Here is a 16,518-nt window from a genome sequence, read left to right as displayed (position 1 = left end):
TTTGTAAAGTATTTTCAAACTTGTGCACATTTAAAAAAACATTTAGTCAAAGTCTTCTTTCGCCCGTTAACATGTAAAGCTTTCTACTACTATGATTTGTAAACTGTGTGATCTTATTTTAAATAAGTTGACATTGTGTTTTGTTTCCTACAAACAAAAAATGTCCATGCCCTTAAGTGCATACAGCCAAAACGCCCCCTCCCCTTCATTATTAATGGAGCCAATTAATTGAATTTTTTCAATGTGTTATCCTATTGAAAATGAGGGCGAATACAAATAAAAAGGCCTTCCCCGAATCTCTCTCTCGGAAAAACAAAATAATAATGAGAAGACGCCCCCTTGTGACTACTTTTTGATAGACTTAACAATTGTGTACTTTGCTTGGTTAAAAACAAAGTAATGCTCATAAGCATATAAAGGCGATGTGCCTTGAAATATAAATACGTTGTGTCCCATCTCCAGTCCCAGGTATGTTTATACGAACAATATTAATAAAATCAGACAATCCCTTCTGCTTTCTTATAGGTTAGCTTTCAAATCCAAGATGGATTTTCATCAACTGGTTTGTTGGTTGACTGCAATCACGTAGCATCGATTTACAAACAGTGTAATAACAAACAGTGTTTTAAATAATAAAAGCTTGTTCCTTGTCTGTTACTAAAAAAAAAAAAAAAAAAAAAAAAATTAACAAATCTCAGTCAACAAAATTGTGTTCACTTTTTATTGATCTTTTATTGGTTCCAATCATCCACATTTCAACACCTGTTCAAACAAACAGGTAGATATAAGACCATGTGAGTTACGCGCGTATCGAACACCTTTTGGGTGTTGTTACTACTTAGGCTCAATCAATTTAAAAGAGTAGCTCAATAACAATTGTTAGAATATAAATAATAACAACCCTCATTTCAATTGCATCGGCGAATTTTAAATACTGGTCAATGATCTGCAAACAATGAAGCTCCCATGCAAACATGTCAAATACAGCTAGTTTAAAACTCCTTATACTTATTAATGCCTATTTAGAGGAACATACCATTGTAATACCAACATTAGTTATAGTTTTCAGAGTGAAAGCCAGGGCCCAATTTCATAGAGCTGCTTAAGCACAAAATGTTGCTTAAGCCAACAAAAATCCTTGCTTAGTAAAATCAGATTACCTACCAAGACTCCACCCAATTGTTATGCTAAGTAAACAATAGCTAAATATCAGTCACAAGCAATGTATATGGCATGACATTTTGGCCAGTAACAAGTGTAAAACAAGCGACCTATTTTCGTGCTTAAGCAAAATTGTTGCTTAAGCAGCTCTATGAAATTGGCCCCTGGTCACACTGCCGCGATAAAGAAAACGATCACGATCATGACGCAAAGAGAACACATTCTATTGTTTGAAATTCTCCACGCATAATACGACCACGCTCATTCAAGCAATAGAGGGCGTGCATTTTTAATATTATCGTTTTTTTCTCGTTCTCGAGGCCTGTGTGACCGGGCCTTAAGGGGCATTCATAAATATCCCGGACAGTTTTGCTATTCCTATTGGTGGAGAGCGCATCACGTGAGTGTGTATAAACCCTTGTTTATGACCAGCAAAAAGTGTTGAAACATGGGCGTGACACGCAAGCTTGCACCTGTTCTTATAAGACAATTTATTCATTCATATTGGTCGAGAGCAACTGCTGAAACAGTTGTGCCACATCACGCGATACGCGCGACGCGCGACGCGCACATCATTCCCTTACAAGGAGTTGTTTACCCGAGGACGGCGGAAAGCTTTACCATTTCATAGCTGAAGGGGTGTTGTGTTGAAAGAAATCATTGAACAATTATATTTTTTGCATTTATTTTACTTTTTGACAAAAAAGTGTTGATGTTTTTGACCGAAAAGGTATTGATGAATGTGAATCAAAGTGTGTTGAATCGGTTTCCAACTAGTGGTTTAAACCCGCCGAGGCCTGGTTCTTGATAATTTACCTCGACTTCGTCTCGTTAAATTATCAAGAACCAGGCCTCGTTGGGATTAAACCACTAGTTGAAAACCTCTTCACCACACATTGATTCCCTTATTTATGAGCGTTTTTTAAGTTGCCTTTCAACAAATGCTTTTTTGCTACTCATTGTACGCATCACAAACATTTTTGGGGCACATAGTTTGCCTCATCACAGCAACAATGTCTGATCATTCAATAATAAAGGCATCTAAGTTTGTTATCATAAATTTAGGTTCAAAGCTCTAAACTGTTCGGCAACGACGTTTCGTATTGCCTTAGTTCCGATCGTTCTGAACAAGGCCGTAAATGAGTATTCAGTAAACGATTGTATTCATTCAAAAAAGTGATTTTTGTTTTCTAATGCTAACAACAAAATACTGAAGAGTAAAATAATGAATTAAAAAAAATAAGGAACCTTCGTCACAGTTTCCTTTCTTAAACTTTCCGACAACAATGAAATGTTGAAAGTAGCAGTTTGCAAATTTGATATATCCCATCAATTTTAAATCACAATCTGAGTAGTCCAGAAACAAGTCTTTCTGCGTACTGATCTTTGCAATCATTTATTCTGATCATTTTGTTTCCTTGAATAAGTACATGCTTAAAGTCACCCAATGTTTTTTTTTTGTTTTTTTGTATCTAAGAGTCCCACACACACATTGATAACATGAATACAGTTAATTATTTGAAAAGTGTGAAATAATTAAATGAAATAAATAAGAAAGGAACCTCATTCAAAGTGTACTTTATTCGATTACACTCAGACAACAACCACAGTCTAAAGGAGCAGTTTGCAATGTTACAATATCTGATACATCACATTTAAACCACATATTTGAGTAGAGTTCCATAAGTAATGTTTGCTGTTGTACTGATCTTTTCATTAATTTATTCTTATTTGTGTTTGTTTCCTTGATGACTAAATTGTTATAGTCAAGACATTTGAAGTCCCTTCTTAAACATGTAAAAGTATTTCTGCCAAGCGATGTTGTTGCTGTAGTAATATTTTTTGCAATAATTTCTTCTGAATCATTTTTTATTTATTTTATTTATTTTTTTCATTTGATGAGTATGTACTTATCTTTACCAACTAGACTACCGAGTTTCCCCGGTATCTAGAGGCAGTTCGATTCACAATGTTTTGACAGCGGGTACCTCAACGATAGGTCTAGTTTGTAAGAGACTGCTCTAGATTTACAAGGGTAGTGCGCTCGAATCCCAACCGAGTAATATGCCTGTGATATTTTTTTTTTCTTCACAGGACTCGTGGGAGTATAGTTTACAGTGCTTACACACAACGGTGAATTGGTAAAAACCAAAATTAATAATGATAATAGTCATTCGAGCATCTGTTCTAACCTAACGTCAACACAGAAAACAAAATATATATCAACTACTGGTTACTACCAAAACACTAGGTAATACCATTTAATTTTGAACAATAGTAAAAACTATCGTCAAATAGGTTTCCTCGTGAAGCAATTGTCAACAATTCAAGTCAATTAAATGTATTGACTACAAATTTGTGTTGAAGTTGCATTGCATTGGAATTGAATTCGAGTTACGGGGAACTAACAATAAAGAGTGAAGTTTCGGGAGCAACCGTGTGCAAATCTCTTCCGTGTGAGTGTTGGCTTTGGAAAAAGCCGGTTTGGTATATTGACCGTTCGAACAACGGTCGAATATGCTCACGTGTAAATCACCAAAGCGCGACCTCTCACGGTACGATTAAGCCAACTTGAAGGGCTCGCTTACACTATTGCGAGTATAGCCTGAACATCTGACGTCACAATTTTGAGGCTCATGAATCACACCAGAGACCGGCCTTCAAGCCGGCGTATGGCTTCCGATATGACCTATACTAATTTCATTCCGATTTGAATACACACGTCCGACCGTGAACACAGCATGTCAGCTTTCCAAAAAAATATGTGTTTTGATTCGTCGTCAGAGGTGAACTTAGACCAATCAAAACAAACCAAACTACGTAGCCTTTAGTCTCTGCATGTATACAGTGATATCATTGTATCATATGGAATCATTGGATTTGAGTAGCATATATCTGTCTGTAACCTTGCGGATAAAGACACGGCGACAGTCTATCGCAAATCAGTCAAGTTGGGTATATCGTTAAGGGACGCGCTTAAACGATTTACAACTGAGCGTAGCAAGATTATCCACTAATAATCCAGGTCGTAATGGGTCATTTTCTAAATTTTAGGCCAACCCAACTATTCGAGAGCTTAACAACAACAAGTGTTGTAGAAGGTTGATCAGTTTGACAAATGTTGCAGAATTTGAGAGTGGAATATGAGATACAAAAACTAAAATCTAAACATCGAACATAAAAAGCATGCAGACAAAATTCAAGAAAATATGGATTATAATAAGGGTGCAAAAAAAACCACAACAATCTTAATTTGTTCCTCTCAATTAGGTCCGAATAATAATCAATGAATAAATCACAGCATCAATCTGTCCGCACACATGCACGTTGTACATATACCACTACTTTAAACTAACCGACTCCGAAAAAAAAAAAAAAAAAAAAGTACAGTTTTTTAGCAAATAAGTCTACTTACCATAAAACCGACATAAGTGTGAGAAGAAAGCGAAGTGTAACCACATTTCGATGGCTCACTACTTATATATTGAATGTTTTTTAGTACACACAGGAAAACCAATTTAAAACTGAACTTGTAAAAGTTTAATGAAAAAAAATAATTCGAAAATATTTAATTGAATTGTTAAATAAAGTGTTAGTCGTAGTCGTTTTCGGTTTGGAATCAATGTAACATCACTTGACGGCCTATTTGTTTTCAAGCAAGACAATGTTATGCCTGATGAAAATACGCCTTGTTGAAACATTGCGGACATAATGCTACGGCACTAAGTTTGGGTTAATGTGTGCGTATACATACAAACCAAACAGTACACTCCTATCACGTCCGCCATACCTCAAAAAAGCTTATTGCACACCACCAATAGCACAACAGGATGTTGCCCTTGAATTGATGCATGCAACCTTGCATTGGAACTTTGGACTTGCTGAAGTGTAGGCCTTCTTCATCGCATGTTGACGGTTAATTGTGTCTGTCGGCTATAAACATACAACATACGAAAGGTGATGAAATTATGTGACTACATGTATTAACAAAGCACTTCATTCATATGACATACACTGGACACTATTGGTAATAACTCAAAATAATTGATAGAATAAAAACTTACTTGGTAACAAGAAATTGGGAGCTGTTTATAGTAGAACATATAGTGAGACACGGCTCCCTCTGAAGTAACGTAGTTTTCGAGACTGAGGTAATTTTCCACTAAAATTGTTGAATTAAATTTTCGAGACATCGAACATCTAATGGCACACAATTTCATTTGACAATGGTATTTTGTTTTTTCTTTGTTATATCGTAACGACCATTGGAGTTGAAATTTTTACAGGTTTGTTAATATTTGAGATACACCAAGTGACAAGAATGTTCTTTCACAATTACAAAAGGTGTCCATTGTCTTTAAAACCATTGAACCCTTTCGGTAAACAGTGTTGTCCAAGGCCCACACTTTGTGTACCACAACTTCTATTTCAAATAACAAACCTGTGAAAATTAAGGCTCAATCGGTCATCGGAGTCGGGAGAAAACAACGAAAAAACCCGCCCTTGTTTCCGCGCGTTTCGCCGTGTCATGAAATGTGTTTAAAATAAATCCGTAATTTTCATTAACGAGAATTTATATTGTTTTGCTGTTTTCTCAAAAAGTGAAGCATTTCATGGAACAATATTTCAAGAGAAGTCTTGTACCATTGCCTTTTGTAAACCCTGTAAGTTATTTGTAAATCTGTGAACTGTTATTTTTTTTTTTTCTGAACCGAAAGGGTCCCATGGCTTTAAACAGCCGATTTGCTTTATGGGTAAAACAAAACATCAGCATGACATAGTAATAACTAAACATGAAGTGTGTGCTTGTTTACAAACAGTATTTGTTTGGTGTAGACAGCTCAGAGGTTAGCACAACTGATGTTTGACACACAATGAATGGTGGCTTTAAAATAGTTGGCAGGTTGAAAAAAACGAGACATTGGGGACTTTGGAAACACAAGGCATTCTTATGATTTCATAACGTTTCGGTTTGTTTTGCCTACACAGTTGGTGTTTCTCAACATATTCATAAAATAACAAACCTGTGAAAATTTGAGCTCAGTCGGTCATCGTAGCTGCGAGAATATAACGAAAGAAAAAATTACCCTTGTCACACGAAGTTGTGTGCGTTTAGTTGGTTGATTTCGACCTCAAGTTGACCTCAAGTTCTAAATATGAGGTATTTAAATCAAATTCGTGGAAAATTACCTCTTTCTCGAAAACTATGGCACTTCAGAGGGAGCTGTTTCTCACAATGTTTTATACTATCAACCTCTCCCCATTACTCATCACCAAGTAAGGTTTTATGCCAACAATTATTTTGAGTTATTACCAATAGAGTCCACTGCCTTTCATATTGTTTGCAATATCAACAGATACACTAATAGTTGCTAACAAACTAAAGTGAACATTTTACCATTTTGATTTTGGACCCCAGTTTAAATCAACGGACGAAACCTTGCATAGTGCGAATTGGTTGTTCAGACGGTCCGTGAGTGTTTGTGGTTTATATATTGTTTGCTTACTGCCGCGCCACACCCCCTGCCTTCAGCAGTTATAGTGGCTCCCGATCAAAGAGAGAATAACTTGCCCAGTTGTAGTTACTGTGTTTAAGTGTCTTTTTAGGAACAGCACCAGGCTATCGTCAAGTTTGCGATCAGCTTCTGACACCACACGCCTAACCGAACACTTAACCATCAGAACACCTTTATTGCTCCGCGAATATGGAACAACTTTTAGTGTAACTCTTTGCCATTGTTCAAACAAAATCTCAAAACTCACTAGTTATTGTGTTTAAGTGTCTTTTTAGGAACAGCACCAGGCTACCGTCAAGTTTGCGATCAGCTTCTGACACCACACGCCTAACCGAACACTTAACCATCAGAACACCTTTATTGCTTTGCGAATATGGAACAACTTTTAGTGTAACTCTTTGCCATTGTTCAAACAAAATCTCAAAACTCACTTGAATCAGATGTAATTGTTGTATTTATAGTTCCATTGGTCTTGCTCTTTTCAGCGCTTTGAGCTTGATGTAAAAGTGCTTTATACATATGTCAGTTATCTGTATGTATTTATGTTTGTATCAATCTAAACCCGACATAACTTAATAACTCACTTCTTTCTCGAAAACTATGCAGTTCAGAGGGAGCCGTTTCTCACAATGTTTTATACTATCAAACTATCCCTATTACTCGTCATCAATAAAGGTTTTATGCCAATAATTATTTCGAGTAATTACCAGCAGTGTTCACTGCCTTTAACGGTTATTTCAAAGGAAACAAAATATTATCTTTAGACATCTCTGAGGTAGCATTTCCATTTGAGTAAAGTTTGTAAAGCCCTTTCATATGATTACATTGTCAAACTAATAGCTTATGTGGTTGAGGACTGTTAATATTATTATTAGTATTATTATTATTTTTTTTAATATTGACGAATGTGGAACAGACTAACCGAGGGGCAAGTGTATGTTGCAATACGCCTTTTTGTTTTTAATATTGACGAATGTGCAAGAGACTATTTAACGATGGTAAAGTGGATGTTGCATTACTCCTTTTAGTTTTTAATTAAATACTTACGAATGTGGTAGAGACTATCTACCCGAAGGAGAATGTATGTTGCATTACGCCATTTAGGTTTAAATATTGACGAATGTGGAAGAGACTGTCTAACCGAATGAGAATTGTAAGTTGCATTACGCCTTGAACACAGGCTATACACGAAGTTTCATAGCGCACTGAATTGTGACTCTGTACTGCAACACGTTTCCTTGGTTCGGACGAGTTGGTCTTTAAAAAGTGTTTGAAACCGTTTGTTATAAAGATAAATATCAAAAGTAAAATATAATGATCCACAAAAGTATCACTCAAACTTGGGTGGTTTTCCTTTTACCTAGTCGACTCGTTCGGCCATTTCTGGTAATCAAATTCCCATAAATGGCCGACCGTGTTAGTTCGAAAAGTAAAAGGAAAACCACGCAATTTCGAGGCAAATGTGGATCATTGTACTTTTAGAATATATGCATTTTATAACAAACGGTTACGAACGCTTTTTTAAGACCAACTCGACCGATCCAAGGCAGTTGATATTCCACCATTTTAAAAGGGTATACGTACTTGTTCCAGGAAAAAAAAAAGTATGTCTACAGATTTATATTAAACTTACACAGTTTGAAGATAATGACAGAAGAAAGCTTCTCTGTAAAGATTACTTGCTGAGGTGCTGTATTTTTTGAGAAATGAGTAATATGTAATGAACTTAATTTTCGTCTCAGTGATCATGAGACGAACATTAATGTAGCTTGTACAAACGTATTTTCATGATATGGTTTACCTCATTTCTTACAAACTACAGCACCTCAGCGTGTACAATTTTCAGGGAAGCTTTCTACTATCAATGTCCTCAAACGGTGTAAGTTTAATGTAAATCTGTGGACATTGTCATTTGTGTTACAAAAAAGTACCCAAATCCTTCAAGTATAATGTCCAGTGATGCACAATACATGTTGACATCATGTACACATTATGTTGAATGTGAATTGACTCACCAGTCACTGTCAAGGTAGTAGTGTCCTCACCACTCTTCCTTTCGGCACCTTTATCAAAAACCACATGGCAGCTGAACACTGCGTTGTTTTGAGACCTATCCAATGAAGCAATGGTGAAATAACTCTCGGTGCAGGTCCTCGTTATGGTACAGTCACCTGACGATGCACAGTAGTTTGCGTAGTTTGGAGTTGCTGCACCATTAAAGTAGTCTGCTACTAGGACCCCATCTTTTTTCCACTCCAGGTTAAAAAATTCGAACGTTGCATCGTTTACACAAAAATTGCACCTCAGTGTTGCTGTATGTAGTCTAGGATCATCGTGATACGACGGCTCCATGCTTACCGTCACTGGTGGACCTAACGAAACATTCAACAATAATCAAGGATATTAAGACAAATATTAAGAATTAAGAGACTAACAAAGAGTATCACTGTCAAAACATGACATTTGTCTGTCCCGTGTATAAGAAGAAGACATACTAGTAAAGGCAAATACACCAATAGACAACACACATACCATAACGAATATACAGATATAAACGAGTAAGGGCTTGCAATTTAAAAATGCAACATATATAAATCAACACTATTTATCTCGACCTTGTACTATAGATTTATGTCTGTGTAACAAATGTTACTACTACGACGATGCATCTAACGAGGTACAGTTTGAACGACGTGTTGTTGGGGATTGGGGTGAGCAAAATGAAATGGATAAGAAATAAAAAAAATAAAAAAATAAACAGCTAAAGCCCGTTCATATGAACACTTTTTCAAAACAGCGAACATTTTACCATTATGATACATCCCTCAAGCCAAAAGGTACGCATTATTTATCATGAAGACGGGCAGATTATACTGCTCGAAACGTCGAGACCAAACCGGCTCTTTTCAGAGCTAACACTCTCTAGATTATACACGTGGTTGTACCCGCAAGTTTATTATTCATACCCATGTAGAGTTACTCACCATTGACTACCAACGTTGTGGTGGCTTTAGCAGCATCCCCGTAAGCACCTTTATCAAAGCTCACTTTGCAGCTGTACGATGCGTTGTTTTCAGTCATACCCACAGTTGAAATGGTGAAATAACTCTCACTGTTGGTTCTCGTTATAGTACAGTTACCCGACGATTGGCAGTAGTTTGCGTAATTTGGATCTACTGCACGATTATAGAAGTCTGCTAATAGGACGCCATCTTGTCTCCACTCCAGGTTGAAAAAGGAGTACGTTGAATCAGAATAACTGAAACTACACATCAGTGTTGCTGAGTTTGTTGCAGCATCACTGCAGTACAAAGGCTTCATGCTCACCGTAACACGATTGTTAAACGAAACTAAAAAGACAAAGAAATTATGTCTACTCTGTAACATAAGGATAATACAAAATCGAGATAGAAAAAAAATAAACAAGAGTGGGCTTGTAAAAAAACAAATTGGAAAGGTATCAAAATTATCTCAACCATCTTTTGTAGGTGTTTCCATTCATGTTCAAACGAGCAGCCAATTTAACCTCTTTGTTAGTTTACTTATCTCAGGAAATTGAATACTACGGAAAAGTATAACTCTCTTTCGTTGTTTGGCCAGTTAAATGTATTGTAGTGGAAATGCATGTGACGGACATGTGACTGTTTAGTGTAGTCCATGTGTTTGCTGCGTGGCTGGGCGATCGATGCAAGTGGGTGGAGCCTAGCGCTTGCAGTGATCCAGGCTGGCAGGGTGCGCGTGCGCAGTTAGCGATCTGGGACCGCATGTGTAGAGGCATGGCACCGGAGCGTATGTTTTCCCTAGGACGAACGTGGGCAATTTACATAAATGGGCGTAGTTAACTATACATTTTCCCATGCACATGCGTACTTCGACGTAATAATACTTTTAGTTGTGGAAATACACTCACGCATATCAAACATGTACACATACACGCATACATGGACACATGTTACACGTACCATGTAAAACTGCGTATTTTGTATAACTACCTTTTGTTCATAAAAGTGCGTCGCGCTTGCTTTCATTGCCAAGTCTTGATTGGCCAATAAAGTACGTTTGGATATGGTTGGTAGGGGGAGGGGGGGGGGGGCAATTATGAAAATAGACTGACGTTCTTAATGAACGGTTGTGGTCGCTAATGTTTTTTGATGAAATTTAATAGTACACTGCATATTACAAACAGCTCACTTATGCATCTGGAGCACATAAAATTATGCAACAAAAATAATGGTTTGTTATCTTATGCATGTTGGGATACATCAAGTGAAAATACTGGTCTTCGACAATAATTACCAAATCAAGTGGAATTACTGGTCTTCGACAATAATTACCAAATTTGCCCAGTTTAAAAATAAACCATGGATAGTATATCTCCATGATTAGACCATGGAGAAAGAAATAGGAGGTACACTGGTTCATCACAACCCGTACACCATTGTGTGAAGCGATAGTAGAATAAAGGCAGGTTGTGTGGTCCCCATTTATTGACCACAACCGTTTTCTTTCCACATACCACCACCAAGGTCCCTTGCGGTCATCACTAAAGTTCGTGCATGCGAGAGAGTGTTTTTCTGGCAAAAACACGCCCATTTCATGTTAATTGCCCACGTTCGTCCTAGGAAAAAAATACGCAACCGGGGGCTAGCGTGAAGAGGGCAGTAACGAGTCAGGTGTGTAGCGGAAGACCTCCAAACAGGAGGTGCTGTGTAAATAGTTCGTGGATGGAGCGGGAAAGATCGTAAGTTAAGTTATCTGTACAAAGTGTATATATTAGTTTGTTCATTCTTGCATATTGTGTTTATCTTTTCATTTTATGTGACAGGCCAGGGGTCTTATATCCGAGATTAGTCTTGCATTTTATGTGATAGGCCAGGGGTCTTATACCAGTTTATCTGTGTATGTTAATGTGATAGGCCAGGGGTCTACGGAATTGTTATTGCAAAAGGTGTTGAGTATTTCTGGGTGTATTTTCATGTAATTGTCTTTATGTGACACGCTAGTTGAGTGTATAGTTTCCAGTCACAAATGCTTTGGCTTGTGACAAGGTAAAGAACACCTTCTAGTAGTGTAAAAATTAAGTTAGGCTGTGATTGTGTTTATGTGACACGCTAGTTGAGTGTATAATTTCCGATCGCAAATTCTTTGGCTTGTGACAAGGTAAAGAACACCTTCTAGAAGTGTAAGAATTAAGTTAGGCTGTAATTGTGTTGATGTGACACGCTAGTTGAGTTAATAATTTCCGGTCGCAAATGATTTGGCTTGTGACCAGGTAAAGAACACCTTCTGGTAGTGTGGGAATTAAGCTGGGTTTTCGTAGTTATGGTATTGCACTAGGAACGTGTAAAGGCACACTGTAAAAGCTTTTGGCTTGCAGTAAGTGTGAACACAGTTCGGGAAGTGTGATTTGGTGTGGTTATTTTCTGGTAATTGTTGTTTTCTTGCATTAGTTATTGTACCCGATATTTAGTGTTCCGTAGGCATTGGAGACCTATCTGGAGGACACACTGTGAGCAGTTGCACAAATATAAGGGTTACATATTTATAAAGTAAAAGTAAAGGGAGGATTACAGGGTTACAAATACATGAAGTAAAAGTAAAGAGATGGTTACATGATTACAAAGTAAGTGTCATCAGGTTACAAAGTAAGTGTCATCAGGTTACAAAGTAATCGTCATCGGGTTACACGGTTACACAAAAGGGGACGAGTACAGTTTTGCAAAGCAAGGGGGTTACTCTGAATATAGCAGAAGGTTACTTGGGGTTACTTTGGATGTTGCAAAGTTGCTAATATGTGAGGAACTGTTGACTACAATCCAGTCAATTATTCACTAAGACCACTGCTTTGAGTAGTCAACAACGTGGTTAAAAGCAATTGGACACTTTCGGAACACACAAAAAGGTAAATATTACAAATAACTTACAGGGTTTACAGAAGGTAATGGGCAAGACTTCTCTTGAAAAATTATTAATTCATGAAATGTTTTACTTTTTGATACAAAATTAAAACAATAATTTTTCTTGATATCGAGAATTACGGATTTATTGTAAATACATGTCATGACACAGCGAAACGTGCGGACACAAAGGTGGGTTTTACCGTTTTTTTCTCCCGGCTCCGATGACCAATTGAGCCTAAATGTCCACAGGTTTGTTATTTTAGATAAACGTTGTGATACACGAAGTGTGGGACTTGGACAATACTGTTTACCGAAGGTGCCCGATAGCTTTACTGACACTGGACACCTTTAGACATTTTCAAAGACAAGTCTTCCCACTTTGATGTATCTATACAACGAGCAATGGAGAGTTGTATCATAAACCATTGTAATAAACGGATCCATCTTTAGTAACGTGGCTTTTGAGAAAGAAGTAAATTCTCACTTTTTTTTTTCTATAATTTAATTATAGGCCTAGTTCGTATACACCAATTTAGGTCAAGCTTTCACAGGTTTGTATTTTTATGCATATCTTGAGATACACAGTGAAAGGACTGGTCCTTAAAGCCTTTGGACACTTTCGGTATACAGTATTGTCCAAAGTATCACAACTTATATAAAATAACAAACCTGTGAAAATGTAGGCCCAATCGGTCATCGGAGTTGGGAGAAATCAACGAAAAAAACACACTTGTTTCCGCACGTTTCGCTTTGCATGACATGTGTTTACTATAATCCGTAATTCTCGTTGTCACAATTGATAATTGTTTTAATGTTTTCTCAAAAAGTAAAGCATTTCATGGAATAATATTTCAAGAGAAGTCTTTTCAATTACCTTCTGTAAACCATGTAAATTATTTGTAAATCTGTGAACTTTTTTGTTTTTCTGTTTCGAAAGTGTATAATGGTTTTAAGACATATAAATGGGTAACTTTTTTGGTAATCTATGCCAATATGACTGGTGCGCCAACATATTGATGGTTTTGGAATAGACAACACAAACAACAACAACAACAACAACAACAACAACAACAACAACAACAACAACAACAACAGCAACAACAACAACAACAACAACAGCAATAACAACAACAACAACAACAACAACAACAACAACAACAACAACAACAAACTAGAAACAACTTTAACCACGCCCCATTCAAATACACTACAATATAATTACAGAACAATCTACTCCGCGGTAGTAGAATTAAGCAAGACAGTTCTCCAAGAACAAAATCTACCTGGCATGTAGATACACACATGGTGTTACCGCAAACCAAATATATATTGATACCTTACCATGCAATGCCTCAAATCCTATATAAATATAAATATCGTCCACGAGTTTTGTTTAGGGGGAATGAAGTCAAAACAGAAGCATCGGGGAGAAGGAAAAAACGTGTGTCCTCTGCTGTTAAAGACACTGGACACTGTTGGTAATTGTCCACTGAACAAAACGTCATTGTCACACGAAGTTGTGTGCTTTCAGATGCTTGATCGAAATCAAATTCATGGAAAATAACTTCATTCTCGATATATTCAGAAGGAGCCGTTTTGCACACTGTTTTATAATAAATACCTCATATAGAGAATCCTCTTATCTGATTGGTTAAAAATGGAGTCATGGAAATAGCTATGCCCCCTTTTTCTACCAAGATGACGTCATATTGACTACTCCCGCTCTAAAAAAATCTCACAATGTTTTATACCATCAACCTCTCCCTATTACTCGTCACTAAGAAAGGTTTTATGCTAATAATTATTTTGAGTAATTACCAATAGTGTCCACTGCCTTTAAAACCAACCGAAAAGGAGGACGGGTAGATTTGTTTATCCCTTGAAACTCAAATACGACAAAACGTTGTTGCTTCAAAATCCTGTTCCCAGAACAACTTTTAGACAATAATGACACATTTTAAGCTGTTAAAAATTAATAACCAATTAAAAAACAATGCAAATTTAACCCGTTTGTTTTTTTCATGTGAGCCGTTGGTACAATAATATAAACAAATATTGTACAACATTCCACTGTTAATATGTCGCTGTTTGTACTTAAATTGTTCTCGTTCAGTTATTTTGTTTTCCTGTCGTGCATCATTCATTAGTCCCTTTTTGTTTGTTTTCATTGCCCATATTGTTTCCCTCCCGTAATTTGTTTCCGTCCTGATCATTATTTGTTCATCCTGTTTTTCCCATTTTGCATTATTTGTCAGTCAAATTAATTTTGTTATATTTTAAGTATCGCAACAGTTAAGTAAAATGTGCCGTTCCCCAGTACCCCTGCCCCTTTCCTATCTCCGCCCCACGTGCTTTTATGCATGCCACTGTTATCCATGATCCCGTGCCGTAGCAACAGTTAAGTAAAATGCCGTTCCCCCTCCCCTGCCTCTCCCCGCCCCACGTGCTATAATGCCTGCCTCCGTTCTCCATGATTTCGTGCCATAGCAACAGTCAAGTAAAAGGTGTCAATCCCTCGTCCCCCTGCCCCTTCCCTATCCCCGTCCCACGTGCTCTAATGCCCGCCTCCGTTCTCCATGATCCCGTGCCAAAACAAAAGTTAAGTAAAAAGTACCGTTCCCCGTCCCTGCCCCTTTATCTTCCCGTCCCATGTGCTATTAAGTGCATGCTACGAGAGCACTTTGGTAGCACGTGAGTAATTTTTTGGATTTGTCTTGCCATCAACAAAAATAATATTAGAACATTTAAATATTACTGTATTTTCTTCACACACACACACACACAGGCACGATTCGGATATTTAAAAAGAGATAGTTGTTGTATTTTCCGAAAGACTTAAATACATAAATGCAATAAATGAAACTACACTATCATACTTATCATGCTGACATGGTGTTTAAAAATACTATTTGCAAGTTTCGCGCGATACTTTTCTAAAATAGTCTCAACTAAGAATCAAACTGTTTAGAAAGTATCATTTTCAAACACAACTTTTTCTTACTTTATTCATAACAGCTAACGGGGTATATTTTGCAGACACTCAACATGCACATTGACAGTTTTACGGTGGCACAGATAGTCATAAACAAATGAAATAAACCAGATTCACTGACACTTAATCGAGATTCATTTGTTGGAACCGAAAACTTACATTTTAGTACTGTACAAAAAAGTGCAGTATAAACTTAGAAAGGTTAATTAAAATAGTTTAATCTTCATTCACCATTTAATAAATAAAATTATATAACACCCAAGCAGATCCTTGCCATTTGATTGGAGGATTGTCCGTCGCGTGATAGCAAATAGCAGTACCATTGCACGCTGAGTAACAATGGTACTTTTCGGATGGAACAAAAAAGCTGAGTAAAAACATCACTGCGTGCACGTGTCTTTAGTAAAGCAGCAGTGTTATACTGCAAGGCATAATATAGTAAAATTACTAGCATTCGGCTTCTACAATTAAACATTACACTCATAACATTCATTATGTGTATAATATCTACAAATAATAACACAATAATTCATTCACACTCACTGGAAAGTGATTTTGTTAAAACAATGGAAACCCAAACTTACACGTTATAACAGGCACAAACAATGCCGCATACAGGTACAACATCGTCGTTTTTCGGTACAGTGGTGCCATTGCCTTGAAGTCGTTGCAAAGAGGTACCAGGTTAGTTATAATAATAAATTGGACACTATACTTTTCAAAGTTGTCAAAAGTGTGTAGCTATAACTACGGCATCAGAGTCACAATGAAGAGAAATGCGAAAGTGTAGCTAGTATTTATACGGTGAGCCTGTTTGTTTTTTCCAAGGGAAGATGGGGCCACTTAGCATACAATGGGCATGTTTACGAGCTTGTCAACGAGCCGGACGCAACCTAGACTTGGCCCCTGGATTTACCCGCATAAAAGACAGGTACTTGCTATTTCAATC

At 37.0% G+C, this 16,518-nt stretch overlaps 1 protein-coding gene across 1 annotated transcript; it reads right to left on the bottom strand.

The window, feature by feature from the left end:
* Nucleotides 1–739: 739 nt before the first annotated feature.
* LOC139943477 (uncharacterized) lies at nucleotides 740–16,311 on the bottom strand. The gene is made up of 4 exons (XM_071940288.1): nucleotides 16,154–16,311; nucleotides 9,662–10,027; nucleotides 8,693–9,049; nucleotides 740–5,094 (listed from the first exon to the last, which is right to left on the bottom strand). The coding sequence occupies exons 1-4, from the start codon at nucleotides 16,221–16,223 to the stop codon at nucleotides 5,078–5,080; spliced, it is 810 nt and encodes a 269-aa protein (XP_071796389.1). The 5' UTR covers nucleotides 16,224–16,311; the 3' UTR covers nucleotides 740–5,077.
* Nucleotides 16,312–16,518: the final 207 nt, after the last annotated feature.

Source organism: Asterias amurensis, chromosome 10 (genome assembly GCF_032118995.1).
Source record: "Asterias amurensis chromosome 10, ASM3211899v1".
Taxonomy (NCBI): domain Eukaryota; kingdom Metazoa; phylum Echinodermata; class Asteroidea; order Forcipulatida; family Asteriidae; genus Asterias; species Asterias amurensis.
This window is presented reverse-complemented; position numbering and strand designations above follow the sequence as displayed.

Excerpts from the sequence above, each read along its gene's own strand:
- LOC139943477 (XM_071940288.1), bottom strand. The coding sequence starts at position 16,223 with ATGGCACCACTGTACCGAAAAACGACGATGTTGTACCTGTATGCGGCA. Across the intron at positions 10,028-16,153 it reads GTTTGTGCCTGTTATAACGT|TTTCGTTTAACAATCGTGTT; the intron begins GTAAGTTTGGGT and ends TTGTCTTTTTAG. Across the intron at positions 9,050-9,661 it reads CACAACGTTGGTAGTCAATG|GTCCACCAGTGACGGTAAGC; the intron begins GTGAGTAACTCT and ends ATGTTTCGTTAG.